This window comes from Fringilla coelebs (assembly GCF_963513975.1).
Source record: "Fringilla coelebs genome assembly, chromosome: 6".
NCBI lineage: Eukaryota > Metazoa > Chordata > Aves > Passeriformes > Fringillidae > Fringilla > Fringilla coelebs.
Window position 1 is genome coordinate 23874910 of NC_140034.1, and position 27327 is coordinate 23902236.

The window sequence follows — 27327 nt, forward strand, 5'->3', positions numbered from 1 at the left end:
CCCGGACGGCGCAGCCAATCGCACCCCGGTGGCCCCCTCTGACCGCCAATCACCGGGCTCGAGAGGAAGGGGCACGCCCGCCAGGGCGGCTCGCCAAGAGCGGTCACCAATCACAGAGCCCAGTGACAGACTGGCATCCCGGCCGCCCAACTAGCGGAAGGCTCTGCCTGCTACCTCGACGAATTAATGCAGGAGCCCGCCGGAGTGACGTGACACAGAGCTAATACGAGCTCAAGCGTCATTTCCTTGTAACCCAATCACAAAACCACTTCGCGGCCGCTTGTTCCCACCCACCCGGGACACATCCTGCTTTCCCACTCTCAATGGGGCCGAGGAGCTGGCACGCTCGGGACTAGGGCGAGAGCCAATCACCGCTGAGCTGCCAGACGCGGCTGTGCCCAGCGAGCCAATAGACGGGGGCGTTACTTGGCGCTGGCCGCGGTGGCGGCATGACGGGCGGCACGTGCCGGGGCCGCTCCTGCCCTCACACCCGCCCGGAGCGGCGCGGCAGGGCAGCTCCGCCCTGCGCCTCAGGCACGGCGGCGAGCCTTTAAACCACGCTCTTCCCCGGCTGCAGCCGACGTCGCTCTGCGGCTCCCCGCGGCGGGCAGGGGAAGGCACGGGCGCTCTCTCGAAGGCAGTGACACACGCGGGCCCCGCCTGGCTCCAGCAGTAGGGTGGGCGGGGCAGCTCCGCAGGAGGGGCGCGTTTGATCCCCGCCTCCGGCCTTCGCTCCGGACCCTGCGCTGCCGGCGGCGCCCGAGTCCGCGGACTCTGCAGAGCCTTAACCCGAGAGCCCAGCCCCTTTCCCAGAGCTTGCCCGGCGGGGAGAACCGGCCCGGCCGACGCTGCTGGGCCTCAGCCAGGATCTCCCGCGGGTGTCCGGGCCCGTCCGGAAGGGGCGGCGGCCCCTGCGATGGCGGACGAGGCGCTGTTCCTGCTGCTGCACAGCGAGATGGTGGCGGGGCTGTACCGCGCCGCCGAGCAGGGCGAAGGGGTGAGTGGGGCCGGGGCCGCCCCGGGGCCGTCCGGCAGCGGCCGGGGCTGACGGTGCGGCCGCGGCGCCTTGTGTCTTGCAGGAGAACGGGCGGTGCACCACCAAGCTGGAGAGCATGGGCTTCCGCGTCGGGCAGGGGCTCATCGAGAGGTGAGTCCCCGCCGGGCCCTGGCAGCCGCTGCTCGTTCTCGGGGCTTTCACCTCGCCGGTAAAGCACACCTGCCCGGGCAAGGTGTGGTGGTTTGGCTGGACGGAGAGTGTGTTCCTATTACCATCATTTTCTATTGTTTTGGCATCTCCTCTTTTCGTATCTCATTCTTGTGGGGACCTGTGTTTGTGTATCACGGGACGGTTTTAGAGTGTGTTGTTTTCCTAGTGCTTCCCGTCATGAAAACCGAGTAAGAGAACATGGTTACTTTTAATACTTACAGTTATCTTTAATTCTACTTTGTGTAGACTTTTGCACGTTTCCTGTTTCTGGTACGTTTTGTGGCCTCGTTCTTTTTCTGATTTACTTCTTGACCGTAATTTTATGATTGGTCCTTACTCTATTTCATTTTTGTAAAGTGCCCTCAGCCCTTGCGGCTCCGCGACTGAGCAGCTCGGGCCCTTTGGGGACGATGTAACTCCGGCGCCCTCGTTCCGAGGTCGTGTGCAGACTCCTGGGTTTCTGAAGTCATGCTTTTGTTGAATAAAGTGGTCCTTTGGTGCCAGATAAAGACCCTCAATGACGATCCGAAATAAGCAAGAGAAAGAAGTCCCTTCTGAAAAATGGGAACAAGTTTTATATACTTGTTCTTATGTTAGAGCTCTTTTGCCTAATTGAAGGACACCTTTCAAGAAGTAGTATAGGTGTGAGCATTTTGTTTATCTTCTATTTAGATACTCTTTTGAAGATAAAGCTGATGGAGCCCTTTCCACCTTTCTGTATGTCAGCTATGTTTGATACTCCTGGAATTAAAACAATTTATTCTGCTATCATATTGAGGATACTAAGATAACACTGTGTTGCTCTTAAATTAAAATACTTTATGAATGGACAGTGAGGCTAGAATGATACTGTACAATGGTTGGAAAACTAATTTCTATAATAACCTCAAAAATGATGTTGTATAGTACCATTAAAAAATTATTTCTGTGTTTAATTGGTCAGGTTATGTGTACCATCATTATTTATATATTTCTCACTTTTCTCTCAGGTTTACAAAAGACACTGCCAGGTTCAAGGATGAATTAGATATTATGAAGTTCATTTGCAAAGATTTTTGGACAACGGTATTCAAAAAACAAATAGATAACCTAAGGACTAATCACCAGGTATTAATGCTATAGATTAAGATTAGAAAGGTGGTGAGAGTTTTGAGTTGCTAGTGCATTTTTTGTTTTTCTTGATCTAGAATTAATTGCCAGATAAGAAACCCAAAATGTTCCATATTTGTTCTGTTTAAAAAGTATGTTTTTCAATATTCATATTATTGTGTAGCTTTAGAATGCACTTTAATAATTGCCTATGATATCTTTATTGCTACTCTGTTTGAAAAGACTAAATGCTTTGAATTTCATATGCACTGTTGCAGTGTTACAGAAAGGACAGTAATGATTACAGCTGATGAACATTTAAACAAGAACTTTTTAATCTGTCTCTTAATAAATGTTAGTAAAAAAATAGTGAAAAAGTGATGTTACTCTCTAAACATCTATTTAAATAGAATAGCTGCAGTGAAGTGATTTTTTAGTTTGAATAATATTAAGAGTTTTCAGCAGTTGAGACAGTTGTAATCTATTGAAAATACTTGTATAAGAAACATTGGAGAAACTTCTCAGATTTGCATGTTGGTGACATTCGCTGTATCCATGTGCTTTCCTGTATCAACAGCCACAGTTCTTAATGCCAGATCAAAATAACTTAAGGAGCCATTTTACTAGAGTAAAATATCTTTTTTCTCATTGAATAATTTGGTTTTCTTATGGCTACTTCCCTGTTGGGAATGTTCTTCTTCCCAAATTAGGAAGAAGAGAATTTGTACAACGATTGTGCCAAATAAAATAGGTTTTATTTTTCAGTGACTTATCAAGTAATAAGAGATAATTATTACTTTAGAAACCTGGGGTTTAAATTCAAAAAAGCTGCAGTATTGACCTTAAGGTCTTAATTGTACATACAGCCTTAATTTAAGTTCATGAAATTCTGAAGTAGCACAGTCAGTAGCAAGGAAATTAACATGGCAGATGTAGCTAAAGCTTTACTGTGTTTATACTTAATTTATGAAGATGCATATTGTTGCACTAAATTGTATTGTAGAAAACACCAGACTTTTACTTTCATTGTCTGCTGGGTGTTGTCGCCTGTACTGCTATTAAGAAAAATAATTCCCACTGAGTTTGAGAATAAGAATAGAGATGTGCAAAACCCAATGAAGATGAAGATTTGTATGTAAAAATCAGTATGCATTTGATACATTACCAAAGACTTTCTAGTATGGAACTTTTTTTTCTGGTCACTGGAAGGACTCTTCCAAGAAGAAATGTACATAAACATTTTTAGGGGTAACTGATCATATTGTTATCTAGGGTTTTTTTTTGTATACTCACAATTAAGTGTACTTTCTTTTGCTATTCCTTGTAAGTAAATAATACAATTTAAACTTAAATCACATATGTCTTAATCTACAATTTTATTTTTCAGCCTGACATCATATGTATTTTATCTACAAATCAAATCCATTCACAGAAAATGTGGATTTTATATTACTGCACATTTAACTAAACCTCTCATTTTTTTTCTTTTTAAACAGGGTATTTACGTCCTTCAAGACAATAAATTCCGTCTCTTGACACAAATGTCTGCAGGAAAGCAGTATTTAGAACATGCACCAAAGGTACCCTTCGATTCTCTGTGGGGGAGGGTCTGCCAGTTGCATTTTAATTACCTTCATCTATTAATAACTATACATTTTGTAATTAAATAGAAACTTCTGATGGGCACCTAAAGACATGCCTTCAGAACATGTGTGCTTTGTAGAAAGGCACCCTGTTTCAGAACAGCGGTTTGATTTATAGTTCAAAAAATGGTCTTGGTTATTGTGAAACTTGCTGCTGTTACATTTGAGTTACTTCATGGTGCAAGTGCTTGTCTGCGCTACCTGCCACTGTCACACAGATTCTTTCTCTTCAGGAAGCATGTGTTCTCAGAAAGTTTCTTAAAAATTCCCAAAACACATTTGGAAGATGCTATTTGTTACATAAAACAAGCTTCTGAGATGATGTGAATGTTCAGAAAGAAATTCCACCAATTAAAATTAGTTTTGAGTGCAGATGCTGAGTTATGGTAATAGCTCAGGTAAAATGAGTACCTCTGCAAAACCTATCATAGAGCACTTTGGTTCAGGTGGATTAAAAAATGGGACATTCATTGATTCTTGATCTTAGTCCTCCCAACTGGCTGCTGTCCTTGGATTTTTTTTTTTTTGTTTTTGTGTTTGGTGAAATGTTTCTTCTATTTTGCAACACACATTTTAAATATCTGCAGGTGTTTGTATTCTAAGGTATGGCCTGCACAAGAATGCTGTCTTGAACTGTTTCTCCTTTGTTGACTTCAATACCAGTTGCTAATTTCTGCCAAGTCTTGTGAATAATTGATTTAAGGATATTAAGTTCCTACAGGTTTAATGGAAAGAAAGGATGACTCAAAATACTGCCTCTAATGAGAACAATCTGCATAGTGAGCTCTACCAAATACTGGAGATATCTACTAGAGACCTGGCAAAGTCTCTCAAAACCTCCATGGTTTTCTGTTGTCCAAGTATTAAGTTGTGTTCTTGAGTACTTATTTGCAATCTTTATCAACAAGCTTCACTGTTAACACTCATCTGAAGTGCAACTTTTTATTTAGTATTTAGCATTCACCTGTGGACTAATCAGAGGAGGTCTATCAAATCTGGGAATAAAGAGTATTGTAACAGCTGAAGTTTCATCAATGCCTGCATGTAAGTAATACTTGGAGTATTCAGTTATTAGCTCACTTGGTAACTTTCCTGACTGTGTTGCTGTTATAAGCATTTTTCAAGGTGGGATTTGTTTGAAGCTGCTGGGCCATAGGAGTCCATGTGAACTTAAGGATATGGCTTGCTACTCTATCTTTTAGTATTTAGAAAATATTACTGACAGAGGATAAGCCTCCATGATGTTGAGTGGAAAGCAAAACTAAAAAGTTGTATTTACATTTAGAAGCATCAGATGTGTCAGGATGTGTACCCAGAAGGTTATTTGCACAAGTGAAGCTCTTTCTCTATAGAAGTCATTAAGGATGTTAATAAGTAAAGACCATTGTAACTACATAAGCTGCTCAATTAAAAGTTTGCACAGACTTAGCACAAATTTTAGGTTTAGCTGACAGAACTTCTATGATGTGGGACATGGTCAACTTACAGACAAAAAGAAAAGAGAGAAGCTGTTCAGCATGGAATTAAAATTTAAATGCTAAATTTAAATAATGGCTAAATTCATTAATGCTAAATTGAAATAATGGCTCAACTGCTTACAATTAACTGTAAGATTGAAATGTTCCTTACTATTCCTTTGAAAAAAATTTTACAAGAAAATAATTACTTGGAGAAATAATTCTAATGGTAATAATGTGATCTGACTCTGCTTTTCCTTCAGGTAAATTTCAGGTGATGATACAGAAGATGTAGAGCACATTCAAATCCGGGTATCTACTTTAAAAAGCCTTTGTATGTGGATTCAGTATCTTGGCTCAGTCTTGTATATAACATGTAAATTATGGCAGTGTGCAGCACAATTCCAAAATATATAATAAATGCTCATAGAAATAACTTAACACTATGCTTGTGTCTTGGTATGAAATTTATTCTGTACTAAAGTAATACCTTATACATGGTAAAATCTGTGTACTCTACATATTCAGCAAAACATTTCAATTACCAAAAGAGCCTGGAAGACCAGAGACAGAGTTTGAGAGCAGAGAAGAATCCTGACCAAGACTAAATTTGAGTAAGAAACAAATGCATGTTGTGTTGCCCGACTTGAATGCCCAAGTGTTACCTTTCCCCATTCACTCCGAACTGGGAGGCAGTGATTGCTTTTGTATTTCTTTGATGGAGCCCGCTAAGACGTGAGCTAACAGCTCACACATCATTAAAGATACTGGGTGGAGACCTTTGTTTGTAGTTTGGGGCAGTAGAAGAAAACTTGTTTTTACATAGTTCAGGAGTTTCTCCTGTCCCTGAAATTAGCAGCTGTTCCTTGTGTCAGAATGATTTATACCTAAGGTCATCTATACTGGCCAAAGAAGGAAATTTATTCCACCTTGTTGTGCATAAACTCAATATTAATTGTTTTTAATTGCTATCTACGGTTTACTTCTGTAATGTACTACTCAAAAAGTAGTAATGTTTACATTTTACTGAAACAATTGTTTCACTAACATGCTGGCTATAGTTGAACTGCTAAGAAGTGCTAGAGCTCAGGCACCAAACTTGATAAAACACATTCAGCCCTAACTCTAGATTTCTATAGGAAGGCTGCCATTAAATAATATGGAGTAAGAAAACCCACAATGTTTAAGAACAGTCTTTAAAATCCTTTAGTTTTATTTAAAAAGTCCTCAATAAGTCTATTAGAAAAAGAATAATAATTTGTAATGTAACCTCAGACTTCACTTAATAGCAGTGTCCATAGATTACTCAGATTGTAGAAATTTCTAACCAAGAATGTAGTTTACAAAGATGGGAGCTTGAGAGATCATGCTGGACACTTCAGTTACCACTTTACAATGATGGTGATGATGGTGTTGGAGACACTGACAATCTCAGCTAAAACTCAGCTGAAGTTATTCACAGCTGTCCCAAATGCATTAGTGGGAGGGTGTTCTGAAGGGATTGTGTAATAGTTCAGGTCTGAACAGTTCAGTGTCTTGCTGTTAACTCTGGTAATGCTGTGGCAATGCAAAATACTGGATGTTCTCAAAACAGCCTAGGAAGGCTCGTCAGCCAGGTCACGTTGATCAAAGTACCTAGGAATGAAGTGGAATATGGTAAGAAACTCCAAAGCAATATATTCCTTACTTCAAGTTGTCCAACCCATTGCTTTCTAGCTCATCTTTTAGTGCTTCTATCATAATTATGGCTTCATGGTTCAGGGGGCTCATCTCTCTTTAAGGAATACGCTTATTTTGTTCTTAGGTGTATCTTAAATCCTTTCAGTTAACTATATTTGTTGCATTGGGCCAGGGTACTTTTATTTACTTTCACTTTTAAAAGGATTTAGGTTAGTACAAATAATCACACATTTATGCTGGACATTATTGGTTGAGGTGTATAAGTTGCATTACCTACTAACTAAGCAGATTATCAAGTTCAGAGCTGATATTTGTTCTTCATTCTTGCTCTCCTGGAAAAGAGAGAAATATTACAGCAATTCTTTTGTTAGCTGCATCAAATAGAGAAGCTGTTACATGCCATGTTATGTGTATTTCTAGTCTTCCCTACATTCTCAAGCAAAATTAAGACATGAAAAATTAAGACTTCTGAAAAATGATCCTCTTTACCTGCTAAATTCACCAAGTCCTCTGCACAGTTTTATTAAATCTTACCTCCAGTGCCCTGACTTCTGAACATCGTCTTGCCAGCTGTCGAATAAGGGAGTGAGCTTCAGGCAGCAAAGGTTTTTCAAGGCATGCCAACAGTGCATAAAGCCATCTACCCTGTGAAGGTTCAAATAAAAAAAAATTTAATTCTGAGCATTTCCTTGAAGATTCAAGCAATTCATGTTATATAGAGCAGGACTGAAGTGTAGGTCTCAAAACAAAACTGCACTCAAGTGCTATATGCAATAATTAAATTTTCAAAACCACATTAGACACTACATGGTAGTGAATTCTGTGTCTCTAGATAAGATTCTTGTGAGCCCTACTCCTGGGTTTCCTGGCATTTTTTTGAATGCCGGCTAAGATATAAATTATTACAGCTGATGCTATTATAGTCTGAAAGAAGGATTATTTTAGTAATATCTAAACTGTTACTTGGCTATTAATGTTTCACTTCACCATCTGTGAAAAAAACATTCCTGAAGACTGAATGCATGAACTCAGATCTTTATGGAATTAGTGGTTAGATCTTGAAGATTTGCACCACTGTGAAAATATGACCTTTGAGTTTTACATCTCTGAATTCTACTGCATTCTTACAAACCTAATTTCTGGTACCAGTCTAACTTCATAATTTAATCACAGTGTCTAGTGGCCTTCATTCTGGGACCTAACCTAAAAGTCATTGAGCACATTATCTGCAACAAATATACTGGTTAAAAAGAAAACAGTCTTCTGCAGGAAAGGACTGAACATGAAAGGTCTTTAAGTGACTGAAAAAAAACAGTGAAACTATGCTAAGCATCTTGTTATTTTTCATTACTCTTTTTCTTTGTGGTACTGAAGGGGATGAGAAGCATCCATCAAGGTGCTCTGTAGATATGGTGCTCTTACACAGCTGGTCAATCTAGTTGAAGCCAAACTCCACGCCAATGTGGCCTGTCAATCAGGAGTTCTTAGTAGGTTTGATTTGTCACCTTTATGAATGCAGCTAAGCCTTCTGGTCTGTCCTTACTGTGGAAAGATTAAATGTGTCTTTGCCAGCACAGTGTAATGTGCCTCCAAACTAAACTGGAGTTATTGGTACAAAGTGTGCAGCACCCTGACAGAACCAAAGCTGCTGTGATCTCTCTCCTCTCCTTAACCCTGATACTCATCAAGCCTCGTGGCTGAAGTTATGGGGCGAGTGATACAAAGGGAGTACTGAGGGATACAGAGGAAGTTTGGGTACTTTTTATGTCAGTATCTGTTAAGTTTTATAATTTTAGCCTTCCTAGAACAAAGGTGAATACTCATTTTAGTATCTAATCAAGAAAGTTTTGAAAGCAACAATATGATACAACCATCTAGAGAACTCTTTAGAAAATTAAAATAATTTAATAGAAAACTGCAAACAATTTATTCTTTGCTTAATGTATTCATGTGCAAGTAGTTAGAATAAGTTAAAAATTACCAGCTCTGGAGTAAATTTTTTCTCTCCAAACCAGCTTATCAGGTATTCTAAGACACTGGTTACTGTTGCCTTCAAAAGAGGAACAGAAAGAGACAATATAGTATCTGCAATGTTTTGTTTTGCTGTTCTTCTACCTGAAGGATTTTATTATATAAAAAGTATTTCTACTCCATAGTATTTATTCCAGTTTGAAGTTACACGTAAGGGTAAAGTAAGTGTTAAAGTACCACATTTTGGAAAGAACTTTGTATGAAATGAATTAATTGCCTGTGTTAATGAAAAGTTACGGGTAAGTAGCTACAGATTGGGAAAGTAGCATCACACTGACTGGTTGGTTGGTTGGTTGTGTATCATGGTGGCAAATGGGAAATGTAGTAAAGGAAAGATAAGTGTGATTCTTCTAGCCTTGCAATGTACATAAAAGTTCACAATCAAATGGAACTGCACTTAGAACACTAAATGAGAAATTTAAAAACATTGTAAAGCACCTATTAGGGTATTCAGCAAAAATTCAAGTATTAACTGTTTGAATTAAATGTGCTATAGAGAAACTACAACAACAAAATACTTTCAGAACTAGTAATGAAAAATCTATGCTTGTAAAGTTATTTGTAGCTGAATGTGAGATAACAGATATATTTTTTCCTTCTGAGTGTACAATTAATAGAATCTGTAATAAACAAATGCCTACTCTAGGCAAAGAAAAATAGGTAAGCCCTCTGCAACAGAACATGAGAAATAATGATTTAGGCAATGACACTATATGATTCTAAGGGGCAGGCTTACCTGATTCATCCTGCTTACAATACTTAGCAAAGGGGGAAAGCCCACCTGAAAAAAAAACAAGTTGGAAAATGCAAACATTATCACAAACATCTTTGTTCTAATTTAGAAGACACTAAGATTTTAATTTGATGTTCAGACACTTGTAGTGATTTGAAAGTCTGTTCTGAGCTTTGAAATTTATTTTAAAAGTATCTTCAAGAAAGTTACAGGTCCAGTGAAGTATCAGAGCACCTTGCTTCTACTGTTACTTGCTAAAGTTTTGGTTTTACAAAATGATGTCATAAAGAACATGTTTGTAGGGTAACCACGTATCACTATGCAACAAAACACTAAAGCAGACTAGGAAGAAAGCTTCCATTCTGTTCAGTGAGAACAAACTAATGACTTTAGCTGACAAGAGATGAAGGAAGTCTTCAAATTTTGACTGAAAACACAGACTTAATTCCTGCTTCACTTGGTTTCTGTACATCATAAAAAGATGTACACTGGGACTTTCTGGGCTCACCAGAGCTTACTTTCTATTTGGCACAAAGTGGTAATAAACAGCAGAATTGTTTCTGGTAGTTAGTCTAGAAAATACCTGCTGAAAAATAACTAGAAGTCCTATACTCACCTTCAAGTAATCAATTCCTAAATTTTCATTATCAGATAGTGCATCTATTTCTGAGTATACTCTTTCCCCGAGGCAGAACTTCTTCCAGCCTTCTTCATCCTCTGATTTTGGCTGAAATAAATAAAAATAAATGAAAACTGTGTAATACTGTGTTTTGAAGACACTGGAGAAAAGACTTAAATTGTTGCATGCAACTATAAAGCAAGATTAACTGGATTCAATAACTGGGAAAACAAACCACAGAGCACTGATATGAATTCTACTCACCATAGTAACATTGCTGTCCAAATGTTGTGACCGCCAGTGATTCCTGTGCTTGTTCAGGCTCTGAGAAATTAAAACAAAGTCAAATCCCAGTTTAACTCTGCAGATATTTTATCCTAGCCAGAAAGGCATGAAAACTATATTTTATGACTTTCTATAAATCAGTAGATGTATAGCCAGCACAACTGGCTAAATAATTCCCATGTCTCTTAGCAGAAATGTAATTAACAGTCTCATGCTGGGATTTTGGAAGTAATGTTAAAGCTGAAGGCATTTTGAAGTCTATTACATAAGGTTAAGCCGACGTAGTAAGCTTCAACAGTCTTCTAGACTTTTCTTTTTAGAACAATCTTAAGAAAAAATCCACTTTGATTTAATCCAAAAGTACACATAAAGCCAATATCCTGTTTCCAACAGTGGTCTGTATCTGTATCAGAGGTCTACAGAATTGTTTGAAAGAAGGCAAGTGTGCTTTCTTAGCACATTTCTTCTACCTGGCAGGAAACCTGTGTAAACAAACTGGCCTGCCTAACAGTTACTTGTAGAGAGCTGTAAATGTTCTGTAGCAGAAGGAATTTGTCTCCCACTCTGCTTGTTCCTGTAGCTGTATAAAAGACCACTAAAAACGCTCAAAGTAACAGCAGCTGATGCAGTGGTTGAACAAGTGAATTCTCATGCTCTTTTTTAAATACTTTTTAGGAGAGTCTCATATTTTACAGTGTTAATTTTGGCACTGATAAGACAATTGATTTGAGCATAAAAGAAATACCTATTCAGTGAATAAGCCTTTAGATGTCAGTCCCCTTAGTTCTGCTAAAATCTTAGACTAAGCCTAATATACAGGATGCAATGTGACCCCTCGCAGAAACAGGGGTACCTCAGTTACTGTTTACAATGTAGATGCAGTGGTACAGATCTCCTCCTTCACTAAATTTTCCTCCCTGAAAAGAAACATGGTGCATGAGCTCCTGCAGAGTTCAGTGCTAGAGCAGCTCCTAGCTGGTCACACCTCAGTACTTGAGGTACTCCTACACACTGGAGTCACAAATGACCTCTACTTACATTTTTATTATATTTTCCATTTCACCCTGTTTGAACTGTGCATAGAGAATAGAAGAATCATAGATTTGGGTTGGAAGGGACCTTCACAGGCCATCTAGTCCAACCCCTCTTCTATGGGCAGGGACATCTTCAACTAGATCAGGCTCAGAACCCCATCCAATCTGACCTTTAGTGTTTTGAGGGATGGGGGATCCACCCCTCTCTGGGCAACCTGTGCCGGTGTTTCACCACCCTCATTGTAACAAAATTCTTCCTTATATCTAATCTAAATCAACCCTCCTTCAGTTTAAAACTTTAGTAAAGCTTAGCTGAACTTAGAACCTTTACCCTTTGAGACGGCTTAATTTTCTGTTTTTGTTGTGTTACTTCAAGCAGGGTGCAAATATATCAGGAAAGATTTAAGTCTGTGCTAACTCGACAACCTTACAGATACATTTTACCAAATCAGTATGTCTCCTCATAATGGGTTGCCACCTCTGTCAACAAGTCCTTAAATGGACTGTATGAATGGACTTTATGAATCTCCTGATGGGTTAGAATCCACTTGGCTCTTAGTTCATGTTGAGTTCTGCAGAACATTTCCTTCTAGCATAGTGTTTTAATATAACTGCAGATCAGAGGGTTTTTTGTCCTTCCTCAACTATGCCATAGCATTTAATCTAAATACAGACATACTTTTGTTGAAGGAGAATATCTTAAACATGACTCCCAAGAGTTTTATCAGAGGTTTAAAAGCCACACAGTATATGCTCAATTAGCTTTCAAGAACTTAAAACTTTTGCCTATAAACATCCATCCTGCTACAAAATCACAACACTTCTATACTACATATAGTTATCCCCTGTAGAGCACAGATATGTTCTATCCAGACCGTGCCAGGCCCCTCACAGACTATCTTGTACCTGACGAACAGCTGAGAAATTGGCCACTTGCTGCTGCTGCCACTTGAGCGTTGGAGAGTATCCTTCAGGAGCAGGCTGACATCCAGAAATCTGAGAAAACACTGGCAATAATTATAATGTAAAGAGAGTTTTATAAGAAGAAATCTTAAGAACAAGAGAATCAGTAAATGTTTACTATCAGATAAATAATATCCTTGAAATCTTCATCTAAGAAAGGTAGACCATATCCAAGGATGAGTTAAGATTTTGGTTTAGACAAAATTTTTTTTGTTTAACTTTTTTCATATGTACATAAGAAGGAAAACTAAGTGTTCAAAATACTTTGTCAAAGAATTACTTAAGGTCTTCCTTTCAGCAATTGTTGTGCTTTAATCTCCCTGCTCATAAAAAGCAGGATGCTGTTTCCTTATCTGGGACAGATACTATCAATCTTCTTTGATAGTGAAGTAGATATAACCTCTTTAAAGATTAGCATGAAAGAGTTACTAAACAAAATCTTTCTACAAGTGTTTAAGAATGTCACTACACACAGATGAGACAGATGAAGAGAATGGCTACAGAAGTGACAAGGTCAGATCAGTACTAGAAACTTCCTTTGAGAAATCTTATCGTGAAATCTCAGATTACATCATTGTCATTGGAGAAAGGCAAACTATTTGAAAGTAGATTAAAAACCAAGCTGGCAGGGCAGTGCAGCAACAAAAAAACCTGCTTCAACAGATTTGTTGGAAAAGTAAGGAAAAGTTCCAATAAAATATTCCTCCCAAAAGGAAAGAAGTGGTGCTAGAGTTTCATCTAACTTTAGTAAAGTTTAGCTGCACTTACTACCCTTATGCTAGATATAGACCTAAACCCAAAGACAGGTATGGATATATTTTTCTTCTAAAATGTATGCAGGTTTTATGATTAAATAATTGTGAAATTTAATGCAACATTTGATTTCCTCAGACAGTAAAATAGTCTGTTGCATATCGAATAGTATGGGGATTATCAATTTAATCAGTGAGAAAGACTGCTGTTAGCCAGCAGTTGAGCAGGGGTTTCTTCAAACAGATTTAATTCTGTAGATGCTTTTAGAATCTAGCAGTGCTATTTAGTTATGCCAGTGACTCCACCAAATTAATACAAACATCATTATAGTAGCATCTTCCCCCTTTTTTCCCCTCTCAAAACACGCAAAGGCTCTCAAACTTACTGAAATGTTTACTGTCGGTTTCTTTTTCAATTTTCTGGGATCTATTTGTGCCACGACCACGTCAGGACATCGAGCTGCTTCAATCCTACAAAACAGAATCAAGTGGACTGCATTTTTTCTTTTCTGTAACAGGTCGATATATACCGGATGTCTTTAAAATATTCATAAAATCATGGAGGGACCAATGAAGATCATTGAGTCGAACTCTATGCACAGGAAAGCCCAGAAATCACACTCTGTGCTCGAGGGCGCTGTCCAGATGTTTCCCGAACTCTGCATGCCTGGATCTGTGACCGCTGCCCTGGGGATCCGGTTCGAGTGCTCAACTACCTCTGGGTGAAGAACCTTTTCCTGATATCCAGCCTAAACCTCCCCCGACACGGCCCCCCGTTCCCTCGAGCCGTGTCACCGGTCACGAAAGGGAAGAGATCGGTACCGGGCCCTCCTGTAGGTGTGTAAAACACCGACCCGCGGCCGCCCTGGCGCGCCCGGACACGGAGCCCGGCCCGGCAGCACCGGCTCGCGGAGGGGTGACGGGCCCGGCCCCGGCGCGTCCGCCCCGCCACTCACTGGACACGCTTCAGATACTCCTGGGGCGTCCTGGGAGGCACGGTGGGGTCGAAGTCCTCGGCCAGGTCACAGTCGCCCACGGGCAGCAGCCGCGGCATCAGCTCCTCCAGGCCCGGCTCCATGGCCGCGCCGCCCCGGCGGCAGAGCCCGCCCGGGTCCGCTGCTCTCGCGAGAGCGGCGGGGCGGGCCCGGCCGCGGCCGGCGGCGCTCCCGCGGAGCCCTCGGGCCGGACCGGGCCGTGCGCCCCGGAGGGAGCCTGCGCCGGGCGCCCCGATGGGTCACGGTCCGCTCTGGGCGTCTTGGTGCCCTGGAAATCACCGGAGGGGAATAAAGGAAATACGGCCAAAGAGCAGTGGCAGACAGGGGTTTGCCAATTCATCGCCCATCAAACTAGGCCTGTTTTTGTGGTGAACAGGTGTAAACCTTTAATGACGTCCTTCATTAGGCTCTGTGCCATTATTCTAATACACTGTAGTTTTTGCCAAAGGTTCTTTAAAGCTCACCCATCAGTACGCTCTTAGTTTACCTGTGAACACCCAGTATTCATAATTGTCCCTTCGTTGAAATGCTTTGAGATTCGTGGTTCAAGTCAGTTACATAGAAGTTAATGATTATAAATTTACACAGAGTTCCTATTCTGGAAGGGTCACACAGAGTTGTTGCTGTGTGAGTTTTTCTGAGGACTATAATGTGGGAGCATCCACATGCCAGAGAGGAAGGTAGCATTTGCAGGAAGGGGCATTGTTTCCCAGGTAAGATAAAGAGCTGTAATCCTTTACGTTGCATATTATGAAATTCCTGTTACACAGAATGTCCATCACTATATTATCTCTCCAATTAGTTCTGTATGCAAAGTCTATTTAGATTTAATATTTCAGAGTAGTTTTAGATACATCTGACATAAGTTCAAAAAAAGCAATTTTTTTTTTAATCCCCTGCAAGTCTGTATTTCAGTAGTTCTAAATAAACATCTACCTTAACTCCTCCTCTCCAATGGCTTTTGTTTGTTTTAAGCTGTTTCCAAAAGCACCTACGTGTACCAGTGAGTTTTTTTTCCTCAAACCCGGATCTAACGTCCTACTTGAGGACGTTATACAACAATTGCAGTCACCACTAGAAATAAAACGTGCCTACTTAAGCCTACAGTGCTAACTCTGGGAAGGCTGATGATCAAAACAAAAACTTTGGTGAGTCCACCTATATAAAGTTCTTTTCTAATACTTTAATAATATTCAGAACTTATTTTTCTTATGTGTTGTAAAGTCCTGAACTATGAACAGAAAGAGAATCCACAGGTATAAATACACTTTAAATATACTTTCTATCTTTAGATTACTTTTTCTGGAACTTTCCATTGGTACTTGTTAAGCAAAGCAACATATTAATTATTGCAGGTAGTCTTCCACAGGTAATAAAATTGTTCCTAACATGTCTTACCAACAATGCTGATGCAATGGCTAGCAAATATGACTCAGTGGAGAAAGAGGAAAGTGAAACTGGAAATATATATATTTTTCCTCAACTGCTTAGGCATTAAGGAAGAGTACTTATCCAAAGAAAGAGTAAGCTGCATTAACGGATATGCCCCATTGGCTTAAAAACCAAAACAAATAACAAAGTAACACATAAATTCTGCATAATGAAAAATTAAAATGCTTTCAAATCTACATTCTAGATATGAATATGGGGAGCTAACGAAATATTTTCTTATAATGAGTAAATGAGTTTATTTTCTACTTCTTTTCTTTCTCCTTGATTTTCTCTGTGGTTTTACCATCATAAGAGCTGCATGACTTTTCTTTAAGTTTAGAGCATTGAATTATTATGTAATGAAATTTGTGCTGAAGATTAATTAAAAATACTGAATATATTTTATTTGTAGTGAACTTCCAGAGTAGTATACTTTACTTTTTTCCCTTCTTGCCCTTTGAGTGTCTTTAAATGTCAGTTGCCTCTTTTTCTCCTATAGAATTCATCCTGCAGTTTAGACTTCAGGACTTGCCTATATTTTGGGTAATTTTCTGAAAATGCTTCACAAGGTATTTGAATGCTTTTGAAATTACAACACTAAGTCACTTTCTGTGCATCTGATTGAAGTTTGCAGTGTTGTGGGGTTTGGGGATTGTCTTTTTTTTCTTTTTTTATTTTGAGTTCAGAGTGAGGATGGTACATGTCAATGGCAAGCTCTTGCTTAATACTCCCACAAATGGCAGTGAGATTTGTGGGTGAGAAAATTTAAAATGCCTCCCGTAAATTCTGCTCTTGCTTAACTGTTCATGTTTTTAGTCTGAAGAGGACTGGTAAACCAGACTGGAGATGGTAATGGCAAAGAAATTCTATCATAATCACATCTGACATATAAGAAAAGAGGATAAGGTTATTTTAGTCATTTGTATTTGCTTGGTGGTCACAGAATGTTTTCTGAGTCGCAGTAGGGGAGGGAGGATATGGTAGTCAGCAGAAAGTTTTTCAGTCGTTCCCCATGTCTGGATAAATTGCACCAAGACATCTCAGGAAAGACAGAGGTTACTGTTCTGGCCTTTCATGTCAGGCTTTTTAAAAACAATTCCTGGAACTGAAGAGTCACTGTAACTTGAGTTTGGGGATAAAAAGCTGACCACACGAACAAGATAAAGGGTTGTTTCAGGCTAAAACCCTGAGCAATATAATTTCAATATATTTCTTTTTTCCCCCAGGCACTCAGAAGAAATACGTAAACAATCTTCCAGATTAAAAAGTTGCCTTAAGTACACATGGTGGAAGATGGGAACAGGCCGGGTGAGCTCAAGGACTGCCGGAAGCCCGGCTGTTTCGATCCCGAGGAATTCCGTGCGGTCAGAGCAGCAGCGGTCAGAGCAGCGCAGCCACCGGCGGGGCCGCAGGCAGCCCCGGTACCGCGGGCACCGGCGCAGCACCGGGGAGCCGAGCGCTGCCGGCGGGGAGAGACGGCAAAACCGCCCCCGGTGGTCGGGATGCCTTTTTTCCTGAATGGATTTGAGATCGAGATGCAGACGACCGACCTTCAGAAGAAAGCCGAACAGAGCAGCGAACACACACACACGCGAGCAGGAGCTGTCAAGGCGGCGAAGCGCCGGTCGGAGCTGCGGGACGGCTGAGGCCGGCCCCGCTGCGCTGGCCGGGGAGGCCGGGGAGGCCGGCGGGCTGCACCGGGGGCGGGGGAGCGGCGGAGCTCAGCCCGCCCCCGCTCTCTGCCCCTTGACGTGGCGCGGACTCTCCCATCAGCCATGTTGATGCGTCGGCAGCGCCGGGGCGGCTGCGAGCGGGCGGGCGGGGAGAGCGAGCGCAGCGGGAGCAGCGGCGGCGGCGGCCGGGACGCGGGTGAGCGGGTAGGGCAGCGCTGAGGGGGCAGCGGAGGGTGCGGGGAGCCCGAGCCGGAGGAGCTGGGGTGCCGCGGGGAGGAGAGGCGGCAGCGCCTCTCTCCCTGCTGGGAGGCACGGGGGACACCCCGGGCCGCGGGGCCCCGCACGGCTGCCGGACCTGGAGCGAGCGTGGTGGGAGCTTCCTCCGTCCCCTCCGTGGCAGTGGGGGATCTCCGGGTGCCCCAAACTGCTCTCGTGGCCCCCGGCGGCCGGAGGGTCCGGGGCTACCGCTGGCCACTGATCAGCCCTGCCCGCGGCCTCCGGTGCGGCGGGGAGCGCCCGCCGGGCCGGGGCTGGGCGAGCGGCCCCCAGCAGCCCCCAGCTCGGCCGGGGCTGCCGGCGCTCGGGTAGGGCCGGCGGGGCACGGCCTTTCCAGGCTGGGGGTAAAGGGCGGCACTCTCCGGCAGCGCCGGTGGTGCTCCTGTCCCGGAGCTCCCGGAGCTGAACCTACGCTGCTGTGCCACTGACGGAGGTGCCTTCCAGTGTAGCTAAAACTACAAGAAAAGCAGGCCCTGCTGCGTTTGATTATGTGTTGGTTTTTTAATGTAGGTGGGTTATCACATACCGGGGTTGTTTAAAATAAAAGTTTTCAGTGAGAGGTCTGGGAGAGCAGATTTGGAGGATGACTGCATTTGAGTGGTGAAAATGTCAGCAATTTGCTTTAGATAACTATTTAAACTATTCTGCTCGTGTATTTAAGTTCCTTCTTGGAACTGAAATAAATTTGTATTTGGTATGTAATTTGGGCATAAAAAATTAATTAAGGGTTTATTATTAATCTCTTTTACCAGGTTGTTAGTGCCTAATAAACTGAGAGAATAGGTGTGTTGTAGGAAAAGTGTGCAGTGAACTGTACTCTCTTAGTGGTAGTTAAACACATGGTGCTAGAGGGACTTCGATCTATCTATGCTGTAACTCTTACAGTGCTGTAGAGAAAAATATTTTGGTTTTGTATATGTGTGCAGGGATTAGGAGATATTATTTTGGGGATATTCTGTATTGGGACATATTTATCTGTGGTCTGCAAGCATTTAAAGATGCTGATATTCAACCAGTGACTCTCAATGCAATTCAAGTGTGGCTTTTGAGACACACAGTTGAGATTGTCATAGTGTAGGGTTGCAAGCTACATTCAGCCATACCAGTGGGAGGGATGAAGCAAACCAGAAGGGGCTTCTGTTTTTTTCTGGATATCCTAATCTGCAGCAAAGGTAAAGCAGTGACACCCCAAAGTGGGAACTGTTGCTGTTCAGCTGTTCTGAAAATCCCCTGTCTGAGGTGTTCTGAGGTGGGCAGTGTGTATTTTGTGGCATTTAGGTGTCCAAAATTTGGTGTGTAGCCTGTAGGCCAGGGAGTTTGTTGTTCTTGTATAATGCAATATGTCTCCACACCTACCTCAGAAAATGTGTCTGCATAGCTGTAACAATGGTACTGAAAGTACTTTGTCAGACCAAGAGTTCCATATTTCATGAATGATGAAATAGGTAAGCATTATTGGCTCTTGAAAAGGAAGAAAAGGATAGAAGAAAAGGTGGAGTAGAACTTGATTATTAGCCACTTTTGCTTTCTGAATAGGAAATCCATACTTAACAGAAAATAACAGTATTTAACACAGTAAATCCAACAAGTCGTTTATGTATCTATGTGCATGTGATTAGTCACTGCACAGTGGTGTTTGTACATTGCCCTTTAAGGAGCAATAACTGGGTGGTAAAAGTAATATCCATGTACAGCCATTTCAAACGTAGCTAGAGCAAAATGTGGAGAAAACGCTTTGAAGTCCAGGACAGAAAGTGTGACACGTTGCAGTGTTTGGAGCTGGATTTTGTGAGTCTATAGGTGCTACCAGTGAATGGCTGAAATAGCCTTGAGTTACAATTTTCTCTGTTTTCTCAGGAAATAATTTTTAAATTGAGAGATTATTCAATTTGTGTTTATAGTGGAGATAGTTGCATTGTGCAGATTCTTGCATTAATATACCATTTTTCAACTTTTTTACAAAACATGGATGGATTTTGATTTAATAAGAGAGAAATTTTTTGAATTCTATATCCTCTTCAAATGTTCTTTCCTCTCTTAGCTGAGTTAATTTCTGTCTCTGATTTCTCTATAGTAATTGCAACTTCCAGATATTCTCTCTTTTGCTCAGTTTTGTTCCCCTGCTTTGCAGAAATTTGAGTAAAAACAGTGGTGGAAGTGCTCTTATGCACAAAGTCCCTCATGTTCCTTGTGTTGTAATTGCCATGATGTGTTTAGATAGGATCAGATTTGCTCCTAATATCAGTAAGACGTGTCTATTAAAATATTGGCACTTGATTATTTCTTAGGGATATTAACTGTGAAATGCAGCACTTCTCTTTGCTTTATGTACTTTGTTAATCTGTTTTCTTAAAAGTTGCAATTACAATAAAAGCAATAAGTTAGGCTATTATTTAAAAGAACTTGAATAGTTTTTAGCTGTCACATTGCATTAAAGGCGCAATGCCATTATAATTTTGATAGAAGTAGGCTTTGATAAATTGAGAGTTTCTGTGAGTCTCCTGTAATGGATGTAAGGTCAGAACTAAGAATGTCAATGTGCTTGGGAGAATACCTGATTTAAATGCCAATTCAGGAGGGTTTCAGCATTTATAATAGCTGTTCATTAACTTGTTGCAGTATAAATTGAGACCTAGGAGTATTTCTGCTTCCCTTTAGGTGATTCATGTGGGCTTTTACAGTAAATCCTTAATTATTAGGGAGTGTGAGTTTAGATATCCTAGTTCTTGGAAAAGCCTGTGCTATATGTTCTGTAAAAGGTACTGTGTAGTGATAGTCTGGAACAGTGTGTATATAGCTGAGGAATTTGGGATTGGAGGGAGGGAGTGCTCCTTGCTGACCATACCAGATGTTCACAGGTACCTTTTGAGCTTTTCAGATGTGTCTGTGTTCCCCAGTCCTCCCCAGCTTCTGAGTAATCATAGCAGAACATTTTGAAAGGCTTAAGTCAATGGCCAAAATGGTAAATTTGAATTCAAAGAATTGTTGAAAAGTGTTTCTTGGTACGTAATATATTGGAATATGGCACTTGTATTTCTTACAGAGTTACTTCCTGGTATTGCTGTAGGAATGTACTCTTGTAGAATGTCATGTTGCTATCTATTCCTTTATGTTTGCATGTAGGCTGCATCATGAGATACCAAAAATATGGTTAGAAACTCTTTAAAAAAATTATACAGCAGTATTTTCTTTCCCCTTAGAATGCTGCACATTGCTTTTAGGATTTAAGAAGCTCTGCTCTGTTTTATTGACTGTAACTCAGTTACAGTATTTGAATGTGTGACTGTTGCTACCTGTATTCAGCATTTAGTAGTTAAAAGTCATTGCATGTCACCATTCTGCTGACAGTTATCTTTTTATTTTAGTGTTAGAGAGAAGCTGACCATGACAACCTTCCTGGAATTTATCCAGCAGAATGAGGACAGAGATGGAGTTAGATTCAGCTGGAATGTTTGGCCTTCGAGTCGCCTGGAAGCTACAAGAATGGTAGTCCCGGTGGCTGCGCTCTTCACGCCCCTGAAAGAGCGGCCAGACTTGCCTCCTATTCAGTATGAGCCAGTGTTGTGCAGTAGGACCACGTGCCGAGCTGTTCTGAATCCCTTATGGTAAACTTAATGCATATTATTGTTCCAGTTCTTTGCTTTAGAATCTTGATCATGGTGCTAGCTGAATTCTGTGCAAGATCTGGTGTATGGAAGTTCAAGTACTCCTCACATCATTATACAGTGCAGACTTACAGGCCTTAGAAGGTTCTGCCCATAGATTTGCATATGTAACATATTTACTGAAAACATTGCTTTCATTTAATGAGTCGTTTCAATGCACTTAGTATTGATTAGGTATGTTATTTTTCTGCAACTATACATCTTTGGATTTAGTATACTCTTGCATTTTGCCTCTAGAAAATGACTTGGGTAAAACATTACAATACTGTATCTTTTGAACTGTTGGACCCTGATACAGTTTAATTTCCAAGTGAAATAAACTACATTTATTACTGACATTAGTTCATCTGTGGACCAAAGCAGGTTGCCTCTTTTAGTTAACATCAGAAGTAGGCATGAAAGAGGGTAGAAAACTGTTTAAGCTTAAGAGTGATGTTGGCACAAGCTCAAGTGATTGTGGACTAGTCATGGATAAATTAGGGTTCCAAGCAGAAGACGTGTTTCATATGTCATTCCTGTAATAGAAGTATGGAAAAGAAGCTGAACAGTTTCTAGGTTGGAGTTTGATAGGCAAGGGAAGGGTCCTGATTGATAGAGATGCTGTCATGCTGTCAGAGAACCTGTAGAACACATTTAATGTTATGAGTGACTTGTCCCTGCTTGGGAGAAAAGACAGCTTCAAAGCAGATGTAAAATTGTGTTTCAGTATTAAGCAGCCACAGTGGCTGCTGGGAGTCAGACTTAGTTGAGGCAAACTTTTTCAGAAGCATTATCTTTTATTGAGGGCTGGAAAAAAACCAATGAGAAGACAAAGTTTTAAAGAGTCAGATGCCAACATTACAGTGAACTGTGTGCATTTTTCTGTGTTGTATGTGCTAGTAATGACTGGATTTTTTTTCCCCTGAAAGGGTGGTTGGAAGCTCAATTTGAGGAGACTTTAGAAGCCCTTGTGACATTTTGGGCTAGGTAATTTGCAGCCTCTGTAACTGGTAAAGACAATTAGATAGCAATAGATCTGTGTTTCATTTACAGCATGCTGGGACTTACCTCAAAATTCAGTGATATCTTAAAAATGTTTTGACAGGAGAAGATGTAATAGCAAGAAGTGTACATTGAGAACTCTTAAGGTGACTTTCCCTTAAGATGTGATTAGGACTTTAGGACATTTCTGTGGTGTGAAGACAGAATTTGCATTTTTTTATTTTAACTGTCTGAATACTAATAAAAATATAGACAAAAGGAGGTAGACTCATCATTTGAAAGCAATGTTGTTTTTGTTACAGAGGTAGCTGTCTTGTTGGAACCTCTTTTTTTGGGCATAATGTATATTCAGGCTAGTCCCACAGTCTGACAGCTAGAGGCAGAAAAAAGATGAAAAATTCAAAGCTAGGGAGAGTTTAAAAGATACACTAAAACCATGGAGAAAGGCTCTAATATAGGTGCTGAGTCTGTATTTTTAAATTTCTTACTTGCATCTTTTTCCTGAAGACCATTCTTCCTCCCTAAACACAATAATTTGCCTGATACATCTGTGTAAGACTCCAGATACTGTTTTCTCTTTGTAATGTGGGTATTTATGAGAAAGTATATTTGAAAGAACTTTTTTAAAGTTGGTCTGTTTTTTAAAGTTTTAAAGACATGTATTCTAGGAACAGTGGAGGAAAATGAATTGTTCATGCTATATAAACTTTTCCTGTTTTATTTTTATAGCCAAGTGGATTATCGAGCAAAACTCTGGGCTTGCAACTTTTGTTACCAGAGAAACCAGGTAAGAAAAAGAAAAAAATCTGGTATATAGAAAGTAATTTTTATGAGGTGAAATGAAAACCTTGATTTTTCAAATTAGAGTTGCAAACTGAAATTGACAATAAGAGCAGGAGTGTGCAATTGTATCTTCAGACATTGCATTGAGATTTTTTCTGTAACAGCAGTAGTGAATATCTGTTGAAAAATGTCTGGGTTTTTTTTCCTTTTAGAAATTACAAACTTTTATTTACATTTAATTTCTATGGTTTTATTTGCAGTTTCCTCCTACTTATGCTGGGATATCTGAAATGAATCAGCCAGCTGAACTTTTGCCTCAATTCTCCAGCATTGAATATGTAGTACAGGTAAAATCATTAAATAGAATATTGAACATATAGCACCTTGCAATATATAAAAAGAATAAATTTCTGTTTTGCTTCTTCTCTCTATTTTAGTGACTGTGAGTATTTATGTGCTTGTTAGTAGATTGAACATTGATGCCATCAGTTGGAAAATGAAAACATTTTATAAGAGCATTAGGATGGCTTATAAGACTGGTTCAAAAAGAGTTCTCCTCTAAAGGTGATACTTCTATTAGGTCTGTGTCTTTACAATGAGTTTAATTTGTGTTTGTGTCAGGAGGCTGCTTACCTCTGTTGCTTGCTGAAGTAATTTCAGTTGAGATTTTACTATTCATTCACCTCTCATTAATAATTTGAATTTAAGTTTGTATTTGAATGATGAGTAGTTAGTTCTAGTGCTGTCTGGTGTGGAGACAACAGCTAATACATATTCAATTCAGGTGTTTGAATTTTAATATTCATCCTTTTTCAGGATAGAGGTTACTAGAATAGAAATTAAAAATGGACCTAAACCTCTAAATTGCAAACATTTGCAATTCCAAATTTTCAACCTCCAAATTAATTTTTGAGGATTAAAATTTGTAAAACCTCAGTTTTGTAAAATTTGTAAAACTTCAGATTCATAATCTGAATCCTCCCTGAATTGTTATAAATTTTAATGAAAGGAGGAGTGAATACTGAACAGAATCTGTACTTTTTGCTGACTCCTTTAATGCAAAGTAGATGGAATGTTTGCTTACAGTACAGCAAAATTACTTTAGATAGAATAAAAAGTACTGATGATCTCTAGAGTAAAATTAGCAGGTGAAATGCCATGGACTGTCGTCAGGCTAGAATCTTTTATAATTGTGAATAGTTTTATGACTGTTATGTTCACTTGGAGCAATAAAAAGTCATTGTATTTTAAAAGATGTATATAATTGGCTCGTGCTTCAAAAGTTTTTGATATCCTGAAAGGATTTTTTCTTTTCTTCTGTTGTAAGCATTTACTTTTTGTGCAGAGTTTAGTTTGGTGGGGGTTTTGTTCTGGATCTTGATTACCAATTGAGAGAGAGTTAAGTTAGATGGAACATTGACATTACTGGTATGACTAAAATGAAAACTTCTACAAGATGTGCTTTACTTGTTCAGTTTTGATCCTCTAAATATTGCAAGGCTTGTTTTTCATATGATTTTAATTTTGTTTCTCAAAGCGTGGCCCTCAGATGCCGTTGATATTTCTTTATGTTGTGGATACATGCATGGAAGATGAAGACTTGCAAGCTCTGAAGGAATCCATGCAAATGTCCCTCAGTCTCCTGCCACCAACGGCGTTAGTAGGTCTTATTACCTTTGGCCGAATGGTGCAAGTTCATGAGCTTGGCTGTGAAGGAATTTCCAAAAGTTATGTCTTCAGAGGAACAAAGGACCTCTCTGCAAAACAGCTTCAGGTAATGAACAGAAGCAAACAAAAAGAAGTCATTAAGGTGCTAATGGTGAAGTATTCTGTAAACAAATTTTGTAATGAAATCTTATTTATTTGGCTACAGGAAATGCTGGGGCTTACAAAAGTAGCTGTTGCACAAGTCGGTCGGGGTCCTCAGGTGCAGCAGCCACCACCTTCTAACAGGTAATCTACTTTAAACATCTTAAAACACATACCTTGACTCCACTAATGTACTGGAAAACCTAGGTTTTATGATCATTAAAACAATAAACTGACAGCCAAACTTCTTGGTCAGGCACAAATTTACTAGTAGACGGTTTTTTCCTACAGTTTGTACTGGGAAGAATTGACTCAATGGGTAATAGTAATATTATCTGGATGATTTTTGGAAGTGCTCTGAGAGGCATGTTATAGATACATAAATAATAATAATAATGATTTTTCTGTTGATCGGTGTGCTGGAAAGTGACAATAGATGCTTTAGTGCCCCTTATGCAGATATCCAGTTGTGTTTTCCTTTTTTTTCCCTCTTCTATTCCTCCCCTTTGGTCTCTCATTTGGAAATTGCAGGCTGGTGTTTGATTTTCCTGTGTATTTCACTGTGACATAGAAGAAATTATTGAAATTACTGAAAGACAGTTTTGCGGTCTCTGCCCTCTTAAAACTAGCTCATATGTAGACTGCTTGCAGCAGCATGAAAGAGATCTTACTATGTTAATTTTTCTCCTGATCTTTGATTGTCACTGAAGTAGTGAAACATGTTTCTTTTTGAAATTCATAGGTCATCATCTGCTCTGTTCTTTTTACTAGGTAGGGCTCTTTCTGGATAGTGGTGGTATCTGTAAGTCTGCAAGTTTCAGTTTTGCAAGCTCTTTGCTCAACTTCTTAAGCTGAGTGTGTATGTAGTAATTCCAAACTGCTTTATTTTGATGAAGCAGAGACAGTGGTCTGAATTCAGACCGGAATCTAGAATTAGACATCGCAAATATGTCTAATATATTGCTAGTGAGCAATTGATAAAGTTTTTTATTAAATAACTTTAATCTAAACTACTTCCATGTATTTGTTTCCAGATTTTTGCAGCCAGTGCAGAAGATTGATATGAATCTTACTGATCTTTTGGGTGAACTACAGCGGGATCCTTGGCCTGTTCCACAAGGAAAACGGCCCTTACGTTCCTCTGGAGTGGCCCTATCTATAGCTGTTGGGCTCCTTGAGGTAAAAGTTTTAGCTGCAGCTGTGCTAAACTACAGCTAGGTAATTTTCTTGCAAAAAAGCTTCCACAGTCAATATGTAAAAACCTTACTAATTGGTGTGTGTTAGATTTGTAGGATGATTCTGGTGAATATCATCCCTTACATGCTTAGAATTTCATAGACATATACGTATTTTAATAAAGCAAAATTGAGACTTTGAATTACCGGCAGATTTAACTTCTGGGAGTGAAAAAATGCTGTTATTGTTACAATTCTATCAGTGTGATAAATATCCACATATCTAATTCTTTTGTTCAGTTTTCAGCAAAACCCAAAGGTTTTATTTGTCTTTTATTTCCCGCAGTGCACTTTCCCTAATACTGGTGCACGCATCATGATGTTCATTGGAGGACCAGCGACGCAGGGACCTGGCATGGTTGTAGGGGATGAATTGAAGTTACCTATAAGATCATGGCACGACATCGAAAAAGACAATGCAAAATATGTGAAAAAGGCTACTAAGGTAAGAGATGCTCATGGGATCTCATACATATTCCTCTTAAGTAAGCATTTAAATTGGTGGGCATTGTAAAATGCGGTTAGTAATAGCAAATGTATAAAGAGGTGGGAATTGCATGGTTTTGTTCACTGCGCTCTGAATAGTGGTACATCTCAAAAATTTCTTCAGAAATTTCAAGATATTGAGTTAGGACTTGTCTAGCTCACATTAAAGTTCTTCAGAGTGTTTCTCTGGTTTAATTCAGAAATTTATGTGACCAAATGGTATATCTAGTGTTGTAAGGCTGGTGCTTCTAAGACCGGTGCTTAAAACTGTCTCTGTAGTTGGGGAAGGATTAGGCTGTAGAGTTTAGTCATATCTAATTTAATTTAAAATGTACGTTTGGGTTGGTGAACTGCATCCAAAACTTGTTGAAGTCGTCTTGACTGATTATAATGGGAGCTTAAACAATTAGCTCAGTTGCAGCCATCTCTCATTGTAGGTACTTGAGATTAGAATACTAAATTCAGTTCTCTGCTGGATCTAGCACTAAACACAATGTTAA

The 27327-nt window shown here is 40.0% G+C and overlaps 3 protein-coding genes across 5 annotated transcripts in view; 2 read left to right on the top strand and 1 right to left on the bottom strand.

The window, feature by feature from the left end:
- Positions 1–563: 563 nt before the first annotated feature.
- Positions 564–5833, top strand: TRAPPC6B (trafficking protein particle complex subunit 6B). Its single transcript, XM_084207501.1, has 6 exons — positions 564–997; positions 1080–1147; positions 2197–2314; positions 3793–3876; positions 4890–4983; positions 5660–5833. The coding sequence occupies exons 1-6, from the start codon at positions 917–919 to the stop codon at positions 5689–5691; spliced, it is 477 nt and encodes a 158-aa protein (XP_084063627.1). The 5' UTR covers positions 564–916; the 3' UTR covers positions 5692–5833.
- Positions 5834–5911: 78 nt separating this feature from the next.
- GEMIN2 (gem nuclear organelle associated protein 2) lies at positions 5912–14590 on the bottom strand. Of its 2 annotated transcripts, XM_084207868.1 has the most exons (10): positions 14450–14590; positions 13880–13964; positions 12685–12774; positions 10724–10783; positions 10457–10567; positions 9844–9888; positions 9058–9126; positions 7611–7721; positions 7350–7408; positions 5912–7031 (listed from the first exon to the last, which is right to left on the bottom strand). In XM_084207868.1, the coding sequence occupies exons 1-10, from the start codon at positions 14569–14571 to the stop codon at positions 6992–6994; spliced, it is 792 nt and encodes a 263-aa protein (XP_084063994.1). In that variant the 5' UTR covers positions 14572–14590; the 3' UTR covers positions 5912–6991. The 2 variants fall into 2 exon arrangements, with proteins under 2 accessions (XP_084063994.1, XP_084063995.1); XM_084207869.1 differs by lacking the exon at positions 9058–9126.
- A 3101-nt stretch (positions 14591–17691) lies between these two features.
- Positions 17692–27327, top strand: part of SEC23A (SEC23 homolog A, COPII coat complex component) — a 28294-nt gene continuing 18658 nt past the window's right edge. The window contains exons 1-8 of one of the 2 annotated variants that reach the window (XM_084207930.1): positions 17692–17788; positions 21234–21473; positions 23244–23301; positions 23558–23644; positions 24835–25071; positions 25171–25250; positions 26141–26285; positions 26628–26786. In XM_084207930.1, coding sequence (XP_084064056.1) covers positions 21253–21473; positions 23244–23301; positions 23558–23644; positions 24835–25071; positions 25171–25250; positions 26141–26285; positions 26628–26786 — 987 coding nt within the window. In that variant the 5' untranslated portion in view covers positions 17692–17788; positions 21234–21252. Of the gene's footprint in view, positions 17797–21233; positions 21474–23243; positions 23302–23557; positions 23645–24834; positions 25072–25170; positions 25251–26140; positions 26286–26627; positions 26787–27327 lie in introns of both variants that reach the window. The other variant, XM_084207931.1, reaches the window with a different exon arrangement.

What these genes read in the sequence shown, in the direction of transcription:
- TRAPPC6B (XM_084207501.1), top strand. Translation starts at nt 917, where the DNA reads ATGGCGGACGAGGCGCTGTTCCTGCTGCTGCACAGCGAGATGGTGGCG. An exon ending in CCGCCGAGCAGGGCGAAGGG is followed by an intron (nt 998 to 1,079) that starts GTGAGTGGGGCC and finishes TGTGTCTTGCAG; the next exon opens with GAGAACGGGCGGTGCACCAC. An exon ending in GGGCAGGGGCTCATCGAGAG is followed by an intron (nt 1,148 to 2,196) that starts GTGAGTCCCCGC and finishes CTTTTCTCTCAG; the next exon opens with GTTTACAAAAGACACTGCCA.
- GEMIN2 (XM_084207868.1), bottom strand. Translation starts at nt 14,571, where the DNA reads ATGGAGCCGGGCCTGGAGGAGCTGATGCCGCGGCTGCTGCCCGTGGGC. An exon ending in ATTTCTCAGCTGTTCGTCAG is followed by an intron (nt 10,784 to 12,684) that starts GTACAAGATAGT and finishes TTAATTTCTCAG; the next exon opens with AGCCTGAACAAGCACAGGAA. An exon ending in CAGAAGTCAGGGCACTGGAG is followed by an intron (nt 7,409 to 7,610) that starts GTAAGATTTAAT and finishes TCTCTTTTCCAG; the next exon opens with GAGAGCAAGAATGAAGAACA.